The sequence below is a fragment of the Gallus gallus genome, chromosome 14 (genome assembly GCF_016699485.2).
Source record: "Gallus gallus isolate bGalGal1 chromosome 14, bGalGal1.mat.broiler.GRCg7b, whole genome shotgun sequence".
In the NCBI taxonomy this organism is placed as follows: domain Eukaryota; kingdom Metazoa; phylum Chordata; class Aves; order Galliformes; family Phasianidae; genus Gallus; species Gallus gallus.
In genome coordinates, this window is record NC_052545.1 from 7,429,330 (window position 1) to 7,452,489 (window position 23,160).

General features: G+C 41.7%; 4 protein-coding genes across 25 annotated transcripts in view; 3 read left to right on the top strand and 1 right to left on the bottom strand.

Annotated features, from left to right (window-relative positions):
* Positions 1-806: 806 nt before the first annotated feature.
* Positions 807-3,922, bottom strand: TSR3 (TSR3 ribosome maturation factor). Its single transcript, NM_001277169.2, has 6 exons — positions 3,751-3,922; positions 3,447-3,663; positions 2,528-2,721; positions 1,589-1,762; positions 1,305-1,368; positions 807-1,232 (listed from the first exon to the last, which is right to left on the bottom strand). The coding sequence occupies exons 1-6, from the start codon at positions 3,884-3,886 to the stop codon at positions 1,082-1,084; spliced, it is 936 nt and encodes a 311-aa protein (NP_001264098.2). The 5' UTR covers positions 3,887-3,922; the 3' UTR covers positions 807-1,081.
* Positions 3,923-3,938: 16 nt separating this feature from the next.
* GNPTG (N-acetylglucosamine-1-phosphate transferase gamma subunit) lies at positions 3,939-12,956 on the top strand. The gene is made up of 11 exons (NM_001277566.2): positions 3,939-4,003; positions 4,079-4,133; positions 5,035-5,102; positions 7,202-7,256; positions 7,360-7,443; positions 8,289-8,382; positions 9,969-10,083; positions 10,564-10,646; positions 10,923-11,051; positions 11,179-11,260; positions 12,257-12,956. Exons 1-11 carry the CDS (start codon positions 3,955-3,957, stop codon positions 12,364-12,366), a joined length of 924 nt encoding a protein of 307 aa, NP_001264495.2. The 5' UTR covers positions 3,939-3,954; the 3' UTR covers positions 12,367-12,956.
* Positions 12,957-13,130: 174 nt separating this feature from the next.
* Positions 13,131-14,463, top strand: C14H16orf91 (chromosome 14 C16orf91 homolog). Its single transcript, NM_001389724.1, has 2 exons — positions 13,131-13,191; positions 13,264-14,463. The coding sequence occupies exons 1-2, from the start codon at positions 13,166-13,168 to the stop codon at positions 13,616-13,618; spliced, it is 381 nt and encodes a 126-aa protein (NP_001376653.1). The 5' UTR covers positions 13,131-13,165; the 3' UTR covers positions 13,619-14,463.
* UNKL (unk like zinc finger) overlaps positions 13,139-23,160 on the top strand; it is a 37,580-nt gene continuing 27,558 nt past the window's right edge. For 4 of the 22 annotated variants that reach the window (XR_005839860.2, XM_040647689.2, XM_040647687.2 and 1 more), the window contains exons 1-3: positions 14,755-15,495; positions 16,448-16,657; positions 20,484-20,660. Coding sequence is in view for 15 of the 22 variants with exons in the window: in XM_040647689.2 (XP_040503623.1) it covers positions 15,374-15,495; positions 16,448-16,657; positions 20,484-20,660 (509 nt within the window). In the remaining 7 variants the exon portion in view is untranslated. Of the gene's footprint in view, positions 14,542-14,736; positions 15,496-16,447; positions 16,658-19,311; positions 19,458-20,483; positions 20,661-23,160 lie in introns of those variants that run through there. The other 18 variants (XM_046900840.1, XM_015294513.4, XM_040647693.2 and 15 more) reach the window with 14 other exon arrangements.

Here is a 23,160-nt window from a genome sequence, read left to right on the forward strand (position 1 = left end):
TTACTGGCAGCTATTCTATACTTGATCAGTTCCTTTAAACACATCATAGAATTGTATGACTAGCTAGAGATAACTGCTTATTGCACTTTGAAATAATAACATTATTGTTCATATTGTTCTAATGTGAACAATAATAGGAACCCTCCAAAGAAGGTGAGGGGACCTACAGGATCTGGGCATTGTATGTACAAAGTAACATTATGGATTGTCTTTATATCCAGTTCTGTTGAAGGGTTTGTGGAGGTTTGTTTAAAAATTGAAACCAGGTGGGTGGTTGGAACTTGAGAGTATCTACTTAAAGGTAAAGGAAGAACAACACAATTAGTAACAGCTCCTCTTTCATTATGTAAACAGATGACCATATGGGGAAGTCTTTCTCAGATCTTGAAGATATGATGTTCATTTGTGGGTTTATAGAGTAACACTTCAATAATGCAAATACAGGCAGATACACTGTTGAACCTGCTAGCTGAAATTTTGTGGTAAAATCATATGAAAAAGCAGTGTATATTGCTTTGGACTGCCTGTATCTGAGCAAATCGGATCTAACACTGAGATTTTAAAATAATTCTTGGAAGTTTTTGTTTTTTTAAGCTGAGACATTTTAATTACCCTAAACTGGAAGAAGTGGAGTTGAAATGTATCTGGTAGGGCAGTCAAGCCTCCAAAAGCCAGAGGCTCTGGCTGTTGTAGGTAATATTAGGCAATAACCTAATTGTGCTCTCTAGGTAAAATATACTCAGGAATTGTTTTCTGCAATGTGCCATTAAGTGAAAATAATTCTTATAAATCACTTACCAGAAACAGTAACTGCAATGTTTTTATTTACATAATTAAGATTTGGGACCTTTAAATAATTATTTATGGAAGGCCTATCTTAAAAACCTTTACATGCATCAACAGACCTACAAACCTCCATGTGGCCTAAGATGAGAGGCCCACCCAGACAAAAGACACTTGCTGAGCACCCCCCAGTTGCAGGTGGAAGAGCTACATTGTTAACAAGAAAGTTTATTTGTACAAGGTAGTGTAGAACTGTTAGGCTGTTGGGGTGTTTTTGGTGTGGTTTTCTTTGTTGTTTTCACTTCTCAGATAGTTGATTTATTATTGGCTGTTCTTGCAAAAACTTTCCAGGATCATCATCTTCTGAACTGTTCTCATCACTGCTCTCACTGCTATCATCTGGAGTGCTCACACTGTCCTCCTCCGATTCTTCATTACTTTGTGTTATTCTGGAAATATTTTTCAGGATTATAAAAGCACAACAACTTCTAATGAGAAAAATAATATTTAAATTTAATTACCTTGAAGAATTGATTGGCCTATTGGGATTACAAAATTCCTTTCCTGAGTCAACATCAAATGGATCTGGAAAAAGAAGAGATGCACGTTTAGATGGTCTGACTTCATTTATTTGCTTAATGTACTCATTTGATCACAAGAGGTCAGAGGCCAACAACTTAGAATTTGTTCATTGTTATTGTCTTCTCATTAAGTTATTCTACATTATTAATATTTTATGAGATTAAAGAAAAGTAAGAAGACTAATTAGTTAGAGGGTGGGTGGTTGTTGGGATTTCTTCCTTACCTATTTCTTCTTCTTTTATTTCTTCGACACCAGCTAGAAAGTCCTTTTCAACACCTAGCACTTCTTCATGGCACTGACACGCTGCATATTTTTCCAAGAGATTTTTGTTCAGCTCAATAAATGTCTTCCCCCATTTAAATTTCCTTAGAAGAATGGTGGCTAGGTCTGGGAATCCTTTAACAGAAAAGGGAGGATCACTGGTCTCCAGTAGGAGATTTCACTCAGCTTACAGGTTTCTAAGTTCAGCACCTATCTTCTATCACTACAGCAGTGTGGTGTACACCAGCATTTTTTTCAGTGTTTAGGGAGTCAGATTTCTTCAAGTCATTATTTCTCTTTAACTGGGACAGCTGATCACAGTGAAGAAACATTCAGTTTTTTAGTAAGTATTGCATGAAAATATTTGGTACAGTTAATGATTCAGGCTGTAGCCCCTGCAGTCCTTCAGTGAAAGAGTGGTTGCATGTATTTTCAGAAGGTAAGGCAGTACACTGGAGGATGCCCGTTAGATTGTCAAGAAGCTTCTGTGATGAGTTTGGAAATCAACGAGGGGACAATTTTCAGATTTGTTTTTATTGCTCTTAACCAGAAGAGCAATAGCACAGAACACAGCAGACAGCTGTTACCTCTCACGAGGACAGAGGTGCACAAGGATTCACCATCTTTTCTCTGGTGTTTTTTGTAACTTTTCTAACATTACACGCCATACTGAGAAAACCTGGATCATCAGATCCCACGTCCTGAACATGAACTCCAGCCCAGCGATAACTTTGATGGCTACCAGATGGAAGCACCTGGAGGAGAACTAGACAATCTCATTTCAAATTCAAGACCAAACAGGTCAGCATTAGTTTGTTCTGTCAAAGACCATCCCCTCATTATATTAATGCAGTCAGAACTGCTGGTAATATATTTTCTATCAGACACATTGCAGCCTACCAACAATGCAAAAAGCTGCAGCAAAAGCTTCCACACAAGACAGCTTGCAGGGCCGGCCGTAGTTGATAGGATTTGCAGCCACCAAGTAAGGCAGCAGCCGTAGATGACCTCCTCTCATTTTCTTAAAGGGCGTTTCTTCTAATTTAGCCCATGAGCAATCTATAACTGCAACTCCATTCTGAGCAATGATATGCCTGAAAAGAGAAACATCTATGAGAATTTCAATTGCCCCTTAATACCCATGACAAATTCGAATGCCCCCTTTGTCAATCAAGAAGTATGTTTTAAAATGATCTGAAATAGAGGCACAGCATAGTAACATGATTTTATTTAGAATCTGCAAGTGGCAAGAAAGGTTTCAAACTGAAAATGAAGAACTGAAGGATTACAAGCATGACAGAAGCGTAGTCAGAAGTCACATATTCATGCTTAACATCAAAGCTCAGACTTAAGCTCTTCACCAGCTTTTGAAGGAGAATCTTTTCTCTGAATGAATAAACCCCTGTAAAAATTCTGCAGCCACCCTTGAATAAACTTCTCAGTGTCCACAAAGCGCTGTGTTGATGTCTTGCACTGCCACAGCCTCAGACCCCCAGGGAGCACCTCCCGAAGGAGATGCAGCAGCTCCAGGCTGCTGTCGTTCTACACATAACCCACGGAGCGCACACCTGGAGTTCTCATTAGGAATCCACACGCACTTTTCTCACCAGATATGTAAAAATCTTAACCGGATTTAATAAAATAGCTTACATTCCCGTATCGGTATAACATAACGCAGCAGGAAGATCAACATTTACTCTGCAGCACAGTTTTGGCCATGAATCGATGATTAAAACGCTCTCTCCCCCGGACACAAGGCAGCGCGGCGTGCAAACATCCCACAGCGCCGCCGCCCGCCCGCAGCCATAGCAGCGCCTACCTGTCGGCGGGAGAGACGCACACAGCGGCCAGAGGGCTGAGAACGACGCCTGGGAACTTCTGGCTGAGGCGCAGGTTTCGGAGCAGCCCTTTTCGGGCCAGTTTCCTCCCAGTGCATTTCTTAGGATCGCAGTGTCCGAGCTCCCACATGGCAAGAGGGCACGGAATCTTCGCCTCCGGGACGCACCCCTCGGCGCCCCGCTCTCCCTCCAAACAAGCTGAAAACAGCAGGCACACGTTAGTGGGGAACGGCCGGCCCCGCCCGGCGCCCCGCTTCTGTCAGGCTCCGCGGAGCGCTCCCACACCTCTCAGAGCGGCCTCCGTTTCCTCAGCGAAGGCGTCGAGGCAGTGAGGGTCGCGCCGCGAAGCTGAGGCACCGGCGGACGGCGGCACGCGCCTGCCGCGCTTCGGACCGGCATACCTCGCCGCCCCGCGCTTCATGGTCCCGCGTTTGGGCGGAGCGGCCCTGATGGCCTCGGAGCGCACTTCCGCTTCCGGCGGAAGTGGTAATGGCGGCCGCCCGGCTGCTGCTGGCGGTGTTTGTGGGCGCTGCGTTGGGTGAGAGTGTGAGGGTGTTGCTGGGTTTATCCCTCTGCTCTTCCACCTGTCCGCTAACTGTTCTCTGCTCGGCAGGTGTCCTCGCCTCGGCGGGCAAGATGAAGATCGTGGAGGAACCAAACACGTTCGGGTAGGTGGTTGGTGCTCGTCGTGTCCGCGGCCCATCCACACCGGGGGGGCTCGAGTTCTGTCGCTCCCTACGCTCCCGCCCGTCCCATCCTCCGGAGGAGGGCGAGGCTGGCCCAGCTGGGGAGGTGCTGCCTGTGGGCCCGCTGCCCGTGGCTGTAAGTGTGGGGACGCTCGGGCAAGCCTTCCTGCGAGGAAGGAATTAGGGATCCTGATGGAAGGAAAGCTGGGCTTGAGCCAGCAGTGTGTGATCGCGGGCTGGAAGGCTGGCACTGCCAGGGCTGCATCAACAGAGGGGTGGCAGCAGGGACAGGGAGGGGATTGTCCTCCTCTGCTCTGCACTCATGAGGCACCATTTGGGGCCTCCAGCACAGGAAGGATGTGGAGTTTTGGAGTTGGTCCAGAAGAGAGCCACTAAGGTGATCAGTGGGCTGGAGTACCTCTGCTCTGATGACAGTGTGAAAGAGTTGGGCTTGTTTAGCTCGGAGAAGAGAAAGCTGCAGGGAGATCTTATTGGGGCCTTCCAGTACTTGAAGGGAGCTTACAGGCAGGAGGGGACCAGCTTTGTATGTGGTCTGATTGTGATAGGACAAGGGGGAATGGCTTTAAACTGAAAGATGAGAGATATAGGTTAGATGTAAGGAGCAAATTCTTATTCAGAGAGTGGTGGGGTCCTGGCACAGGTTGCCCAGAGAATTGTAGATGCCCCATCCCTGGCAGTGCTCGAGGCCAGGCTGGATGGGGCCGTGGGCAGCCTGATCTGGTGTGGGGCAGCCAGCCCATGGCAGGGGATTGGAACCAGGTGATCTTTAAGTTCTTCTCCAGCCTAAGCCGTTCTCTGATAGTGGAGGGTGTGATAATAGCTGGAAGCATAACTCAGTCTTTAACTTTTGTTCTTTCTAAAGGTTGAATAACCCCTTCTTGCCTCAAACTAATCGACTGCAGCCAAAGATGCCCCCTTCAGCAATATCAGGTATGTGTAAGCATTACATTTTTGTACAGTTTTCATCATTTTCTGACAGTCATTTGTAGAACAATCTACTTAAGATATATGCAGGCAAATACTAATTTTATTTGTCATTTTGTGGCCATCATGGAAAATAGACATGGTCAAATATTTTTTGTAAATTCTGAAGAGTAGCTTAAGTTCTGGGTGTTCCAGGACCCACTGTTGTTTGGACTGCTTTAGTCACTGCACTCTCCTTATGTTTTATTCTGTATTGTTTGAGCAAGTCACAGAACTTCTGATCTTTATTAAAGACCTTTTTTTCTTCTTGAAACAATTGCTAGGTATCCTCGAGACTGTCACATTAAGGCCATCCTGGCATCTGATTTGAGTATTTAATACTTGTTGGTTTAAAGAAATTCTAAGGCAAATCTTGGAACAAGTCACAGAGGCTCAAGGCTGCAGTATAAATCCAACACTGTAGCAAAATAAACAGGAATTTAGTATTTTCTAGACTCTGTGGGAGAAAGTGAGTCAACAAATACTGAGTACAAAGACTAAGTAATAGGAAATAACAGGAAATGATTATATTTTTAACTCTTGCCTCCTAACCTTAAGCACAAACCTAAACCTCCTTACGAGTTCAAGTTCACCAAAGGCATTTTGGTATGGTGACACCAAACGAGGTTATGCTTACTTTCTTGTGGGATTCTCTATAAAACCAAATCAAATGCATAAATTCTGTATATATGGTGTGTGAATGGGGAAGGAGTTAAAATGGGATTAACAATAGTGAGAATGCTGAACTGAAAGATGCCAGAAAGATCAGGAAGAAAGTTAGCAATGCAATAAAATACTTCTTTTTCTGGATGTGGGAACTTAAATGTAGTCTGAAATTGGGAGTAATTATGGAAACTGGAATCTGGGGTGTGGAACCTCCTCTTGCACAGTTATTTCATTGGCATGGCAAACTGACACTTTTTTATTTCACAAGGCAGCCGGTGTAATATTAACTATAATTACACTTCTAGAACAGACATTCAGGAAACAGAGACATGAGTATAATGCATTCCTCAAACACATTAAAATCCAATTTTGTTGTTATGTAGGGAGAGCATCCTGCTTGTTGAGATGCAGATCGCGTTTTGTAGAGATGCAAAGCCTCTGGCCAAACTGTGATAGTAGTCTTGACTGCAGAACAATTGGAAGATCGTAAGGTCATGAAAATGAAATGGGAAGGAGAACCTGCCTATATCCCAGTGGTTAGGGCATTCTCGTGCCAAGATTCTGGTGTTCTGATCTTCACTTCTAGGAATGCTTATGTAGATTGTTGGTAAGAATTAGACAGTCCTGTCTTGGCAGTTGGAAGGTTAGAATCCAAGATGTTCTTATTTTGTCTGATTTTGTAATCTATTTTCTTCTGCTTTCTACAGAAGTATTTTATCATTCGTTGCAAAATTAGCTTAAGCAAGTGACTCTGAAATAACTCCCGTAACCACATTTCAGAACTTTGGCCTTTTTTTTGAACGACAAGTTATCTGAATTGAATTACTTTGGCAGCAGGTCTGCAGGAGCATTGTAACTGCTGACCTGTTTGACAGGAAAAGGGTTATGCTGTTGTCTATTACTCAGATCAGATTGTGAAAGCCAGCTGTGGTAAGGAGCGTCCGGTTTGAGAGTCTCAATGGAACCTGAGTATGTGAGAGTCACTTTGGGAGCAAAAGGGCTCTGTGGGTGTATGTCTGAGGAGTTCATATGACTGAGAACGGAAACAGCTCTCAACAGTTTTATTGACTTCAATTTTTAGATTTTGGTAATATCTGCACTGATGATTCCTTGTATGGATCTGCTGTCCAGATATTTGTTTGTATACAGGTTTCTTATTTCTGCTGTAGAGAGGGGCTAAAATGTTTCACTGAGTGTTGAAGGTATAATATGTTAAAGCTTATGAGGTAAACCAATATGGCAGTAGAGGGTACTTAAAGTAATTCAGATTACACAGATTTCTTTGTGCACAGCAGAAAACTGAATTTGTCCTATTCTGTACAGTTTTGTCACCACAATAACTTGCTGGAATTTAACCAAAGCATTATCCTTCCTTGATGATATTTTGTGGTGTTTTTTAGGCCCCGTGCATCTCTTTAGGCTTGCTGGCAAGTGTTTCAGTTTTGTGGAATCCACGTGAGTAACAAATTTGGATATTTGATCATATATTCCTATTAGGAACGAACCAGTTCTTAATTCCCATCTGAAATATTTATTCCTTTTCCCTTTTCTCCCAAAGATACAAGTACGAGTTTTGTCCTTTCCACAATGTCACTCAGCATGAGCAGACTTTTCGATGGAATGCCTACAGTGGGATTTTAGGGTGAGGCTTTTAGACCTCTTATGTTTTATCTATGTTGTTAATAGTCTGCTTTATAGATTTTCAGAAAGAAGGCAGTTTTAAAAGTAAGTTTTTCTGTTAGGACACTGTGGGACTCCAGGTGTTATGCATAGAAGTAAATCACCTTGAAATACTTAGATTTTTTTTTTAGATAAAAACCAATGTCCTGTTTGTACCTGGAGGCTTATTAATAACCTGTGCTGAGTTGAAAGGCTGATATGTTCATGTAAGAAATCCAGCAGTATGTAATTAATGCTTATATTAACAGAAATGTCATGTCTTTTAACAGTTTTCTCTTTGTTGCATCAGTTCCTCGGATGGGGCATCAACAACTTCTCTGAGTACCAAAATGTGCCTATGTACACAGCAGTCAGTAAACCAGTATGAGAGGAAAAGGGTACATAAAATCATTGAGCTTATGCCTAGCAGGCATAGAGACCAATTGCAGCTGTTCTCACCAGCACTAAAAGTCCTACAGGCAATCAGAGTTGTACTCATTGCTAAGATAGCATGATGGTGTTTGTTGCAGGATTGATTTGTAAACTATTCTGTTGACCTTAAACAAGGGTTTGTAAACACAAATACTTTGCAAACTGAAAGCTGATTCAAAACTCCTCTCAAAGTAATGTTGGTACGGCCTGCGTAGCAGCTTGGCTAACAAATTTCAGTGTTTGTGAGGCCTTGGCTATAAGAAATGGAAATAACGAAGCAAGGCAAATGAGGCATATACAGTTAATTTTAGCACATTGTAAGGCTTTTGCTATATTTCTTCCTGAATTTCTACATTTTCTTTATCAGAAACATAAAATGAGGTTTTGTTTTTCTAGAATCTGGCACGAATGGGAAATTGACAACAACACGTTTGTTGGAATGTGGATGAGGGAAGGAGACTCATGTGAAACCAAGAGCAGGCAGACAAAGGTATAATAACAAAACACCTAGTTTATGCTGATCTAGACATCTTAACTGCAGACAATTGTGTCACTCTACAGACTGAAACATTCCAACCTTGAAGAGTTCATGGTTTAAGGTATAGTGTAAAACAAAGATGAATTTCTGTAGCAGCTAGATGAGTAGCTGGAAGTAGTCAGAATTTTACCCTGATTTTTAGATACTAAGTTTAGTTAAGTACTCTTGTTGGTGACTTTTAACTTTTTTTTTTCCGTGATCAAGTGTAAAGCTGGTATCATCACCACTGCTGGAGACATGCAGTGCTTTGTAATCTGTGTCAGGAAAAATAAGTAAAGGATTTTCTTGTTTGCTTCAAACTGCTAGTCTGCTGTGCTTAAGAACATCCAGCAAAACGGAGGGAACAGAATTAGGCAGTTAACAACAGTATGCCAAGAAGCTAAGCTAGCCAAGTTCAGAAAGCACTGCAGGGAGAATTAAGGAAGGAATAAAATAAATGGAAATAGAGTGGCTTCTGCCAGAGAAACCAACTAGTTAGTAACAGATTGTGGTATGAGTGCAGTTTGAAGAAAAAAAAGTAAAAATTCCTGTTTTGTCAAGCATTTAAAGTGTTCCTTTTCACTTTCAAACAGACTCTGTGCCAAAAACTGTTCATCTAGAAGGATATTTGAGATTTGTTCAGTGTGCAGGACATGATTTGTGCAAGTTCTTGGTCGTTTCGTTCACTGAAGTTTTTCTTTTCCGCCTTCCATTTCAGTGTATTGTACAGTTGTAAGGATACAGTTAATTAATCCTCACATTTCATTTAAACCTCGTATTTCCTGGTGACATAGATGACTGTCATGAAGGAGATCTAAGGATACTATAGAGTTTGAAACAGGCTTGTTTTCTTGTGGAAGGTGCTTAGATATTACAATGATGATTGACAACATAATACTTGAGAGAGGTATCTATGATTGGAGAGAGTGGGTAGAGATAAGGGGCAGAGTGTCTTAGCCAAGGTTAAAATGTTCTTTGCTGTGATTGAGATGCCTTGTAAACATGTTTATTTCCCATTGGGACTACAGAAGGAGTTACTGTTCTTGTGTGACTTTAGATATTGTTATTCAGATCTTTCACTGGCATTGAGTTTTGAACAGACTGGTGCCAAAAGTCTAAAGATTGAAACAGTTTTATAGTGACTGGATGGCTTTTATTCTCTGAAACAGTAAGAAGAGGAGTCTGACATCTACAACCATGGTCAGAACTAAGATTTTTTTTAAATGAACTCTGCTTATGTTGGAGGAGGTTCTACGAGGTGTTCTATTCACCCTCCTTTTTACTCTCCTTCCTTCCAGATCTGTACTGCTTGGGAGACGAGGAAAATAGTAGATGGGGATCATTTCCCATTACAGGAAGGCATTTTCATGTGTTTGAGAAAGTAACTTCATTTCTAAGATGTATTAGCTATGATTTCCTTTCAATTGGTGAAGGCAATGGAAGCTTCGAGACAAGAGTATACATAGAAATGCCTCTGTTAACCTTCAAAGACAGGAAATTGATTGTCACCTGCTTAATGTGGAGGTGTTTCATTAACCTTTGTCTTTACTGATGTTTAGGTTCATCTTGTTTGTGGAAAGAGCAATAAATTGGCTTATGTGTCTGAGCCAAGTACTTGTGTCTACTCCCTCACTTTTGAGACTCCTCTTGTGTGCCATCCACACTCTCTTTTGGGTAAGATTTAGGAAGTCATTTTTGTATGAAGAACCTGGCTTATTACACCAATTTTAGAGTGTATGTTTTGTTTTTTTTTAAGTTTGTAAGTTGATTTCAAAGAGAATTACATGTAATACATAATGCTAAGTGTATTTAAATCCTAATCATTATAGCAGATATGTTTTTCTCAAATAAATTGTCATTGCTAATAGAGAACCAGTGACTGATAGTTGCTGTTTTCTTGGACTAGCCATAAGAATCAGCCCTGCAATATCTGCTCATTTATATACATTAAAAAAAAAAAAAAAAAAGTACTTTTGACAAAGAAATATGGGACCTTCTAGTTGGAAATGAGAGAAACTTGGTTGGTGGCATTGTCCAGAAACATTAAGTCAGTGATTTGGAATTCAAGTTCAAAGCCAGCTCTTGAAAGCTGCATGTGTACTACCAGAAAAACACTTAACTAATAAAAGATATGGTTTGCCTTCCATTTTTCAGTTTATCCAACTCTGACTGAAGCACTACAAAGGAAATGGGATGAAGCAGAGCAATCTCTGTATGACCAACTAATAACTGAGCAGGTTTGTTAATTTTTTTGTATTCTGTTTGTTGAAGAACAATTATTGTCTGATAGCTGAACTTGGCTACTGTAGTTCCTTCTCTTGGAACAGATGCACTTATTTTGCCATTGGCAAGTAGCACTTCTGGTGCTCTGTCATTGCTTTATATATCAATTGATAATCGTGATTTTTCTTTCTTACAGTGAAGCTTGAGGAATTAGGGCAAAGTACGGGGAGATGAGTGTTAGGTAGATTGATTTGCAGTAACCTTAGAATCTTTTTTTTTTTTTTTTGTAGGGATACAAAAAAATACTGAAAGAGATTTTTGAGGAAGCAGGACTTCTGAAAGCAACAGAAGAAAAGGAAGCTGAGAAACAGAATATGAAAACAAGTCTGCAATTTGAAACAGTGGATAAGTGCAATAAGGTACAGAGTATAATATTTACAATGTGAAATTAAATTGCTACCTTTTTACTGTATGATTGATAACAACCTCCGCGTTGTTATATATCTCTGGAGAGTGAGAGCACCTTTTTGTATTTTCCTTTCTTAGGAATACAAGAAACTTTCTGAAGAAATAAAAGTCCTTAAAGATTTATTAAATCAGCACAATATTGCATACCAAAGAAGTTCTGGTGAGTTTTTTGTCATTTTTTCCCACTGCTTTCTACTTAGAATGAGTTTACTATTATGTATATATATAATACTATTTTATATATATGTATGTATATGTATATATTTATATGTATATATAAAAACACTGGTTTTGGCTACATGGATTAAGTAATCATACATGCAGGTCTCTGTCAATGGACAGAGATTTTAAAGCATGCCTGAGTCTCGATTCCTGCATACAGGAGACTTCTTTTGCTCCCAGCAAGTCTCTTGATGACTTGACATTTGAGCTTTGTTTAAGAAAAAAAATACTTCTGCTGTTTTCATAATTAAAGTTTGTCTCCAATACTTAATATGTCAAAGAAAATCTGTAGCACAGAAGCATATTTTATGTAACCTCACTTTATGAATAGTCAGCCACAAGGGCTTCTTCAGAAACACTTGAAATTTTCTCTGTATCTGTTTGAATTGTTCTCATTCTTCCATAGTCACCTCTTTTCCTCCGTTTGATTTCTGTTAGATAAGTGTCTCATACAGTTCTGAGAAAGAGCAACTGTTGGATGCTGGCCATGAAGTAGCAAAGTTTATCTGGATTGATTTCAGACTCTTTTTTTCCTCCATTCCTTCTAATCCATCATTATTACATGAGCTGTTTGTCTGAGGAGCAGTTAACTTCCCTGAGTATATGTACTGCTTGCATGCTCAGAATTGGCACCTCAAGAAACCAACAAGCCTTTGAGCGACATAGATAACTTCTTCCTGTTTTGAGGAAGTTTCTTTTAATTTGGAGACTTTCTCTTCTAGGAAGATCTTTGTAAAATGTGTTATTCTCATGTTTTAGCTGTTTAACTCATGCAGTGTGGTAGCTTATTTAATTACTGCAGATTAGAATGCTAATCAAAATAACTCACGGCTTACTCAAGCTGACTTATTTCAAAGCTATTCAACGAATTCTGTGACAAGAACATTTGTGTTTGAATGCGGAAATAACTTATGTATTTAACTGAATGTTGCAGCTGAAAACACCAGTGTTGAACATGTAAATCACAAATGGGCGACTGCAGAGACAACTGTGCTTAACGGGTCAACGAATGCTGAACGTCTGCATGGTGATGCAGGGATTTAGAGTGACACTGTGCAAAGTGGTAAACAGCAATTTGATACAGAATGTCAAGTAAGTTGAATGTGCATCGTGACACTATGATGATCGACCTCTTCTGGATATTCTTGACTTCCCCAGTTTCTGCCCTAAAACAAAGGGAACGGTGGAATGTCAGTGCCATTTACTGACACCAGCCGGCGAGTTTCAGAAAACACTGTTGGGAACAATGTGAGGCTGCTGCGGAGCCAAGGTTTACAGATTGTATCTCCGTTCTCAGCTTTGTTATTGTCTTTAATCAAGTGTGGTAACAGGCAGTGAAAATACAAAACAGCCCCAAAGCGCTGCTCTGAGATGTTGTACAAAAGGTACTGGGCAGTATTCAGAACGTCTTATTTCACCTATATGCTAAACTGAGGGGTTTCTTAACAGACTTCAGCAAAATGACTGAATGAATGATGCACAGAGAGTGCATCCAGCTCCGCACAGAGGCTGGTGTGATCTGTGGATAAGGTGACTTCTGCTTAGGATCTGAACTCGGCTGTTACAAAAGAGTAGCTGTGTGAATACGCAGCAGTTCTCTGTGTAACGGAATAAAACGGAGCACTCTCTCATAACCTGTGGAACCGTTCTTGTGGAAGCTGGCGGTACCATCACGCCCCCCCCGCGGTTGTTTCTCTCCGCCCCTCGCGCCTCCCCCTGCTTCCGGCCGCCACATCTCAGCAGCACTCGAGCGCCCCCGTGCGGCCGGTTCGCGCATGCTCACCGCGTGCAGCGCTGGGGTCGCATTTCCGCTTCCGGGCGGCGTGGGGAGGAGAGCGGCGGGATGAGCTGGGCGCGGGGCGGCTGGCGGTGAGGCGGCGGGCTCGGCGCAGGGGCCCTGGAGCCGGCGGCCCCGCACTTCTGACTCGCGTGTCTTTGCAGGGCGCGGTGCACCTTGCGCTTGGCCGGCCCCCGGAGGTGGCTGGCGGGGCGGCGTGACCCTGAGGGCTCAGCTAAGGAGGATCCAGAGGGCGAGGGAGCCATCCCCTTCTCTGCCAGCAAGGCCAGCCCGCGGGTGTGGAGCGTCAGCCAGTCTATGGGGAGTGACTACCAGAGGCCGTGGGTGAAGGTGCTGCCTCTCAGCCTGCTGTGCAGCGGGCTGTTGCTGTGGTGTGCGTTTAGGGAAAAAACGGAGATTGACGACCGACTGGAAGCCCTGTTATCTGGTCAGATCGTGGACCCTTTAAATGCGGCCCAACAAAGCAGTGCTCCTTCGCAGCTACAGAAGGAGAGATGATGAGTGCCTGTCGTGAAGGAGCTGCCAAAAGTTCGGCTGCTTAAAGGCTGCTCCCACACTGGATTTGGAAAATGTGTGTTTCCGTCCGACCACCAGCCTTATCTTGCAAACGGGATTTATTTATCTTGCTGCTTTTTGTTTGTCCTTCCTTAGCAATTTACAGCGAGAGCAGAAGGGATGGTCCTTTTCTGCATTGTGTGGCAGGGATGGGCAGGATGTATTGCAAACCAGTGTGTATTTGTAGATATGTTGTGTTCAACTCGTTTTTTTCCATGGATGTTTTTTTTTCTTGGTTGTACAGCGTATTAAAGATCAAAGCTGTCTGTCTGTAACTTGGTTGCTGAAGGTGACCTTCGGCTGACACTGCTGGTGTGGAGTGCATGGAGTGCATTCACATAATACTGAGCACAAGTGTATTAATGTATGATTGATTCATGTTCGGATTACTTTGTAATTCTACTAAATAACGTATAATTTACTTAATGCACAGTTAGTGCTTGTTTCTGCAGCATAACCTGTTAGACGTGCCTGACTTCAACGGCCATTGCTTAGGTGGGAGTTTTACAGGAGCTGTAAGTGATGGACCTGCGTCGCAGGGGGGAGGGAGCTCCTAATTCTGCAGAACAGCATAGTATGTATTTTTTATCTACATTTGCGGATACTCAAAACTTGCCCATTCTGGAGCCTTGCCTGAGAGAGGAAGCAAAGCACACTGGTGTGACTTTCAAGTTAGGTGTATTTTTTTTTTTTTAGGCTTTGCTCTGTAAAGATGCAAAACTTCTGTGCGATTGAAGTCCTTCATTAAAAATCAAACATCCCCACAGCACAGCAGCAGGGGGTAACACCCAGTAACTGAGCAGAAGACTACCAAGCACTGCTTTCTCAGAGGAAGTAAAGCGTTCTCCTTTTGCGCGTGCGATGCGGTAGGTGACTTCGAGATTCTCTGTGAAGCTTTTCAGCTGTTTGGGAGCTGAAAATGACGGACTGCCAGCTGGAGGAGCCGCGCTGCTGCTGACAGGAGCTCCCCGGCCCAGCTGTTGCAGTTGCGCGCGCACCGCTTGCGAGAAAGCGCGGGCGGGGCGGGGGGCGGGGCCGGCCGCTGAGGGGAGGAGCCGGACGGGCCGCGCATGCGCCCTGCCGGCCGCTGGGGACGATGCCGTCCGTTTCGAAAGCGGTGTCGCGGGGCGGAGGGTCTGGCGGGACCCCGCAGACCGAGCAGCCGACGCATTATACGTAGGTACCGCGTTCTAGAGGCGTCCTGCTTCGCGGAGCCCAGCGCTGCGCGGGGAGGGCCCTGGGCTCCGAGGCGGGGGGCCCGGCCGAGCGCCAGGCCTGCTCCGCGCGGCCTCCTGCTCCGGCTGCGGGGCTGGCGGCCGGCCCTGGCCAAGCGGGCCTCGCTCCGCTTCTTTCCCGGCTCCGGCCGCCGCTGAGAGGTGGCCCGGTTACGTGTAGGCCGGGTAGAGGCGGCCCGGGCGCGACCGAACGCGGGATGCCGTTCTGGTGTTATTGGCATCCCTGTTCGTGTAGGACCGTGCGCTCCCCGCAAACGGAGCCTAATGCAGCGCTGTGTCGTAGTGTCCCGTTCCCAGCACTCGCAGGCTGGATCCTGCTACAGCCTGGCTTTGGACATCTGAAAGTTCTGTTCCCGTTCTTTTCCCACAGTCCAGATCAGTTTAAAGATTCTTCTTAGAACACACCTTGTAACTGTGTCGTTACATCTTCCATGCACCTATCTGAGTGGCTGAGAGCTTAGAGATGGCCTTTATTCTCTCCCATCCTTTCCCTGCCCGATGTCTTGAGTCCCCTGTGCCTGGTAGACATGCTGCAGCTTTCTTGAGACCTCTGGGAAATCTGAGGTTATTCTGTGAAGTCGCCAGGTACTCCTTCCAATGCAAGTACTCTGTAACTTTAGAGATGTGATGGATTTGTTAAACTGGCTGATGCATATATAAACTGAGATGGGAAGGAGTGCTGTCTTGCATCCTTTAACAAATAATACGGTAATGCCCGGTCTGGTGTGATCTTGATATGCAATGAAAAGGCTAAAACTTCCTAAAAAGCTTTTGTGCTTGAGGTGCCCATGAAGGACTGTCCTACTTGCTTTGATTCTATGATTCTAGCAACATGATCCAGCTGTAGATGTCCCTGTTCAGTGTGGGAGAGTTGGACTAGATGACCTCTAAGGGTCCCTTTCAACCCAAACAGTTTTATGATGCTACTTCTAAATAACCTTCTAAGAGATGTTCAGATTGTCTCAATGCAAACCTAATGCTCCCTAAAATAAGTTTGCTGAAGTCCCTCTCATGGCCCCTGATAACCTTCTTAAACTACTTTCAGTCCTCTAGCTTTCTGTAGAGTGCCTAGATTCCGGGGATTGTTGTGAATAAGTGCCTGGTTAAGCTAGGTGTGCTTTTTAGCTAAAACAGCCTTTATTGTTGCGTGGCAGCAAGCCATATGAAATGCTTATTCAGGTACCTTGGTGGATTTATAATCTTTTTGTAGTGGTTACTTAGGGCAAAATTCTGAATACTGTGGGTTTTTTTAATTTATTTATTTGATTTTTTAGCTCAATTACATGATGTAGAATAATTTGCCAGACATTCTGCTGTATATTATTTGTAACGCATCTGTCATCAAAAATGAAATCACTCATTCAGAGGTATTCATTCAGCTGTTAAATGGTTAACTACACATAGGAGCTAAAACAGTGTGCAGGTACATTTGTAAAATATTTACGGGCTAAATGCACTGAATTGTCCAGTGCCCTGTTAGTACTGTAAAAACGTGCCTCCAATAAGATAAACTTGTAACACAGTTTAATTTTTTTAGGTATCTAAAGGAATTTAGGACAGAGCAGTGCCCTCTATTTTTGCAGCACAAGTGTACCCAGCACAGACCATTTACCTGTTTTCATTGGCATTTCCTAAATCAGCGTCGTCGTAGACCTATACGAAGGCGTGATGGAACTTTTAACTACAGTCCCGATGTTTATTGTACAAAATATGATGAGACTACAGGAATCTGCCCAGATGGAGATGAGTAAGTGATTTCTTTCAGTCCCTAGGTGTTTATAGTATTAATGGCTTTACAGAAAGATGGTAATTTTTTTCTTAGCAAAAATGCAGTTTGACTGAGAAAACTTTTTGTGAGTGATTTGTGAGTTTTTGGCACGTATGCTTTTATGTAAGCATGTGTTCTTTAGGCTGTCATGGAGTTAGAGCTATCTTATTGTTTTGTAACCATTTTGAAAGCAGAATGTAAGAAGTTTGTTTTCTCCTTGTATTGTTCGTGTTATCCCTGAAAATTTTTTGGCAGTTGTGCTGCGTTTTTCTCCTGACAGTTTTGAAATTGTATGGGCAAACTGCGTTGTGTAGGGGCTGATGGGCTGTAGAGGAGAAGGACTGTTTTATGATGGTTCTGCAGAGAGGAAAAAAGGAAGTTTTTCATACAGAGGGTGGTGACGCACTGAACAGGTTGCCCAAGGAGGTTGTGGATGCCTCATCCCTGGAGGCATTCAAAGCCAGGCTGGATGTGGCTCTGGGCAGCCTGGTCCGGTGATTGGCAACTCTGCCGGTGGCAGGGGGTTGAAACTAGATGATCCTTGTGGTCCTTTTCAACCTAGGCCATTCTATGATTCTGGGAAGGAGCTCATATATCAGTTACCTGGGTAGACCATTAGGGTTTGCTTTTTCATGGACATGTCTCTTCTAGGTAAGGCTACAGATGACATGGGAAGGGGGTGAAGCTTTGTGGTGATGAGAGTGAGCAAATAGTGCGGTATGGCAGGCAGGCATGTATAGAGGAGCTGGGTATATTGTGGTCATATAACATAGAGGAGCTAGCTTCATCTGCAGTGATGGAAGAAGGGAAAGACTTCTGACAGGAAAACAAAACAAAACAAAAAAACAGAAAAACAGACAGGAAATATGTAGTTATGCTGTTCACCTGTTTTAAAATGTGAAGACATTTACTTTGGTTATTGCAGTGTTTAGCAGCTCTTAACACGGATCAGATATCTTTTGTGTTCCGGGCTGTAGTCACAGAAGAAAAAAAAGGTAGATTTTTCCCCCAGGAATTACAAACTAAACAACAGATGACAAGTGAAGGTAAACAACAAAGAACTAGTAGGCAGCGTGGCGATATTTAGAACTGTGCCCAAGCAAAATAAAAAGCAAAAAATATCTTTGTGGATGATTTAAAAGAGAACAGCTGTGTACCTTTTCAGGTGTTTGTAAAGCACCCATGAACATGAGCAGTTCTTGTTTGAATATCAGCAAGAGGATAATGGATGCTCATGTTATTTTGTTGATTGGGGACAAAAATTAACTTTTCATTATTGAGTGATAGATAGTGGCACTAAAGGAAGAAAAAGCAGTCTTTTAAAAGAATGTTAGCTGAGCAAGATTGTACTGGTAGGAGCAAATTAAGGGGATGCTTCAGGAGCTGAGAAGTGAGGTGAAAGCTCATACAATCTTTTGCTGTACTTGTAGATGGCATAAATATTGAGTCTTAGGCCAAACGAAACCTAAGACTCTTGTGAGACAGCTCATATTGCTTTATCAGCTTTTTTGGAATCTGTTTTGTCTTTATGTGAGAAAAATTGTGACCTATTTCTCTCTCTCACTGTGCATGCAAGGAGCTGTGTTTTGTCTGACAAGATATCTGAATTCCATAATTCTCTCTTTTTAAGCAGTCATTTGAATGTAATTGAAGGCTTTAACATTACAAGGGACATCTGCTGATGGGTAATTTCTCTAGGGAATAAGCCCAGATATCTAAGCAAAAATGCTTGCCATCTATTAAGGAGCAGTTGACACAGAGGTGAGCAATGAGGTGTAAACCTGTAAACTTCAGGATGGGAGATATTTAATTCTTGTTTTCAACAGGAACCAGCAAAATTAAACAGATGAAATTGGAAGAGTGAGCATTAAGCATAACACTAAGACCATATTCTCACCTATGTGGTATGCATATGTTGTAATTTGTAATGAACAATCTGCTAGTATGTTTTCCCACTTAACTCCTGCACAAATTCTGCTAGTGGTGGGACAGCTAGCAGTAGTCAACATAATCTCAGATTGCAATTTCATTTGTTTTGAGTTCAGTACAAGACTGGAGTCTGTCTGATACTTCTGCCAGCCCTAACCCATTTGTCATTTTATCAGTATCAGTAGCAATTCTAGCACAACAGGAAGGCTGCACAGTGCTGGTCATACATCACAAAGCATTTCTTACGAAGTTCAGCTGAGTCACTGAAATGCCTCCAACAAAAAGCGCATCCCATCTGTCTTTTCACACAGAACCAGGAAGTGTGAACGAACTACTTACAGATCTTGATTGATGGTTGTGTTTTGTCTTACACTGAAAGAATGAGATGTGGCACTGAATTTGGTACTTAGTCTTCTCACTAAGCAATTCTGTTGGGATTTAAGGAGGTGTAAGTAAACTCACTGGCTGCAACCCATTTGTAACAGCAGCAAGACCAGCGCAATGAGACAGTGTCACAAAAAGAGGAATACTCGTCAGTCTCCAAAGATCCAGGCTCACGGAAAAACTCTACAAAGGAGAGATCTCCAGCAAGAGATCCCTTCTCAGGGGCAGTCAGCCCTTAAGTGAGGTCTAAGGTCTTCCAATTACACGGGTTGAATTACTTCCACCTGTGCTCCCAGGGCTGACTGGGTCTCTTCTTCCAGGTGCTCAATCAGTGGTTCAGGCGTGACTCAGAAGTTCCCATACACCATTTATCTTGATTGAGTGTTTTAAAATTCCTAAAAGAAAGAAACTTGCATCTTAGAAATCATAAGAAGTATCAATTCTTGGAAGTCAGTTCAAGCTACAGGTATCTTAGCACTATAAGAAAAACATAGCATTTTGATTTTAATATATAAATAGATTTGTAAGTTTTTGCAAATAAGTTGTTTAATCTGTTTTCTAAATAATCTTCTTAGAACATGGTAAGTAAAGCTTAGGCCAACGTCAGTTCTTATGAATGCCAAACTCTGCTTAGTACTTCATCATTCTCCCTCTGTCTACAAGAACATGTTTCTGTGAGGCTTTCCATTTGTTGTTCTGTACCACACCCCATGTCTTTTGATGCAGTTTCTTTTTACTTTAAGATGGGAGAAAGTAATTTTTGGAGAGAAGTATTTTTTCAAACTTAGCAGTGACTGAAATTAATTACACTGAAGTAAACGTGGGGAGAACAGAGATATCTGCATATGCATTTTTTTTTCCTATTTGTTTACAACTGATAGTTAGAATTATAATCCATACATGATGTTAATGACTTAGAGTACAGACCAGGCCTCACAGAGTTGTGTCTTGAAAATGCTTAGTGTACCTACAAAGATTTATTGCTGATACGAGAATTTTTCTCATACTTTTTGTAGAGAAGTCAATTTAAGTTTGCTTTCAGGCTGTTCAAGAGGTTTTTTGCCTATAAGGATCAGGCAGAACAAAACATCACGATATCTCAAGCACCCCCTTGATTGTATATAACTGTAGCATAAAAAAAAAAAAAAACAGTAAACAATTTTCCTGTAGTGAGGAAATGCCTTAAGTTTGTATCAATATGGACGATGACATTTCTCAGTTCAGGTGTTGCTTTCTTACATGGGTGCTTGCTGTGTTTATTAAGAATATCTTTGTAAGGTAGCCTAATATAGATTCTTGTAATTTTAGTAGAGACTATGAAGTAGATTAGCATTTTTCATTTTTAAGCTGATCTGTCAGATTTGTTTGTGACAGTTTCTGTTTGAAGAATCCTGCAAAGCTGTTTGTTATGAGTTAATGAGAGAGAACGTAATTCAGAGTTGAATATTTGAAAATAAAGCAAAGCTTAAACTTTCCTCTTTCTACGATATAGTTGCCCTTACCTACATCGAACAACAGGAGATACAGAAAGGAAATACCATCTCAGATATTACAAGACTGGAACATGCATTCATGAAACAGATGCCCGGGGTCACTGCGTGAAGAATGGGATTCACTGCGCCTTTGCTCATGGGCCGCATGACCTTAGACCTCCAGTATATGACATAAGGTAGTCTATATTTCAATGTCTGCAGCCTGTTAAGCAGGAAGTACCATGTCTGTTACAACTATACACCACAAAATGTAGCGTGCCTTGCATGAAAAACATGATTTCATTTGTAACTACAGAATATAAGAATGCATTTTACTGTGCATCAAGGTAGCAGATGTAAGCATGCTAGGAAATACAAACACTAGCATTTTGTAACTTGCAGTTTGAAGAGCCATATATGTAACTCTTAGGACTAATGAAAGACCAGATACTCTGTCCTTTGTCATGTATGCCTTGTAAATTTGTGTGTGATTTTTACATTCATAAATTTATAACTGTTATGCCATTTTTCGGGTTCTGAACTTGTGTTTGACATTTTGCTTTCTGCCATTGATTTTTTTTTTTTTAATGTATATATTATCAGTATTATTTTCTGCCTCTAATGTTTGAGCAAGTTACTGTCAAAAGAAGGTACTTGGTGAGTCATGGTAGTGACACAAATGAGTTTTTGTTGTGGCCTAACCTGGGCGATAAGCGTGTTCTTAAGAGGTATTATAAGAAGGTAGAAGAAGAGCTGTTGTTACAGAAAGCAGTACATGTACACTTGGTAGGAAAGGATAGTAATTACTGAGCTTTGAAGCCCTGGAAGTTGAGAAGTATCTCTCTGGACAGTGGAAGAGCAGAGGAGATATCACTATATATCACTACATACTTGCTCTATTCTTATACTCTTCCCTTGGCATCTGCTGTTGGCCACAGTTGGAAACAGGATTTTCTGAATCCTTATAATAAACAGGATTTTGAATCCTAGAATAAACCTGAGGTGGTATAGTTGCCATGTTATATTCTCTCTCTTGTTAACCATTATTCCCAACCATACATTGGGATGTTATAGCTCCCCTTTCAACTTACCTTTCTACAATGATTTCAGTAAAAGTAGTGCCCTTTGTAGTAGTTTCAAAATTGTTCCATCCAAAATCCATACTTTGCCACAGAATTCACTTCTGCATTGCCTGTTCACATACTGTTCAGCTCTACAGAGCTTTTCTTAACAGAAGACTCTTCTATCACATAGCTGATGCTTTCTACAAGATTTCTGCCCACTTTTTTTTTTTTTTTAACTCTCTTCATTCAGTAGATGCAATATGATTCCATGTCAGTCAGGATATAGAATACTCAGTATCTATGTAAACTTTTAGAATTAGTGGACAAGACATATGAGGAGCAGCTGAAGTTGCTTCACCCTAGAGAAAGCTGCAGTGAGACCCGATGGTGGCCTTCAGCACCCTCATGATGGGACCAGAGGGGCAGGGGCTAATCTCTTCTCTTTGGTGATCAGCAGCAGGACCTGAGGAAAGGGCATGAAGCTACATCAGGGAAAATTCAGACTGGATGTTAGGATCATTGTGGGTCCCTTCCAACTCAATATATTGTATAATTGTGTAATGTATTAGAATGGGGAACCAATGTATGTCAATACAAAAACCAAGCTCTGTACTCTAAATGTAACATAGTTGTTAGTGACTGACTGCATACAGAGCTGAAGATGCTAATAATAGGAGTCTATATTTTAACAGCTTGAACCTAAAGTAGGCTTTGGTGTTTGTGAAAAATGGTCATGTGCCAGTGCTTCTCCCGATTTCAAGTATCTAGCATTCATAAGGAAGTCCAAACAATGCTTAGTGATAGTTTTGCTCTAATATGTCCACCAATACTAGAGGTTTTTCATTGTAGGCGTAGTGAAGAAGTTATAGTAGAATCGTTGCTGTAGGCATTAACTTTATTTCACCTAAGAGCCTTGTTCTTCTCACATGCACCTTAAGGAAAAAGCATTCTTTGGGAACAATATCTGTTTTCCTTCCTGCACATTCCTTGATTCTGTAAAAGATTTATTTTGATAGTTTAACAGGTTCTTGTCATTAAGTTTGTCATGTTTTCCCGTCGTCTTAGAGATTTTTCTTTTTCTTGGAAGATATTACAGAGCAGGGAAGTTCTTGAAATGATATGTAAATTATATAATAACTACTTCCCTTGTCAACCATCAAGTTCCTCTTCAGAGATTCTTGGAGCAGGAGTATTTTGGAATAGAAGATAAGCTCCTGGATATCTGTACCTAGATAAAGCAGTAGGGGCTTTTGATTCTCATGAAGATTGACTATTGTAGATCCACCTCTGGCGACTGGTTCCTCACCTTGTTTCTCCATTGCTTCAAAGTCTGCCTAATACAATTATGCTATATTATTTCTCTTTTTTTAATTATTTTTAAATCCATTTCACCGATTTGTCGTTGTTGAAACTGTGCAGCTTGATTCTGTAAAACAGGTGTAATAAAATTGTCTTGGGTTTTTGACAGAGGTTCCTTAGCACTAATACAACAAGTTTTAGTTAAGTAGTGGTCATTCTGATTGTTCACCAAGCTTGCATTGCTTACTTGAAAAAAAGTTATAAATATTTGCAGAAGAGATGCTCTACCCAATGATTATAATTTGCTACTAGATCTCCCAGTTGTCCTGGTATA

What these genes read in the sequence shown, in the direction of transcription:
- TSR3 (NM_001277169.2), bottom strand. Translation starts at nt 3,886, where the DNA reads ATGAAGCGCGGGGCGGCGAGGTATGCCGGTCCGAAGCGCGGCAGGCGC. An exon ending in AACGGAGGCCGCTCTGAGAG is followed by an intron (nt 3,664 to 3,750) that starts GTGTGGGAGCGC and finishes TGCTGTTTTCAG; the next exon opens with CTTGTTTGGAGGGAGAGCGG. An exon ending in AATAAAAGAAGAAGAAATAG is followed by an intron (nt 1,369 to 1,588) that starts GTAAGGAAGAAA and finishes TTCTTTTTCCAG; the next exon opens with ATCCATTTGATGTTGACTCA.
- GNPTG (NM_001277566.2), top strand. Translation starts at nt 3,955, where the DNA reads ATGGCGGCCGCCCGGCTGCTGCTGGCGGTGTTTGTGGGCGCTGCGTTG. An exon ending in CCAAGAGCAGGCAGACAAAG is followed by an intron (nt 8,383 to 9,968) that starts GTATAATAACAA and finishes ACTGATGTTTAG; the next exon opens with GTTCATCTTGTTTGTGGAAA. An exon ending in ACCAACTAATAACTGAGCAG is followed by an intron (nt 10,647 to 10,922) that starts GTTTGTTAATTT and finishes TTTTTTTTGTAG; the next exon opens with GGATACAAAAAAATACTGAA.
- C14H16orf91 (NM_001389724.1), top strand. Translation starts at nt 13,166, where the DNA reads ATGAGCTGGGCGCGGGGCGGCTGGCG. An exon ending in TGGGCGCGGGGCGGCTGGCG is followed by an intron (nt 13,192 to 13,263) that starts GTGAGGCGGCGG and finishes GTGTCTTTGCAG; the next exon opens with GGCGCGGTGCACCTTGCGCT.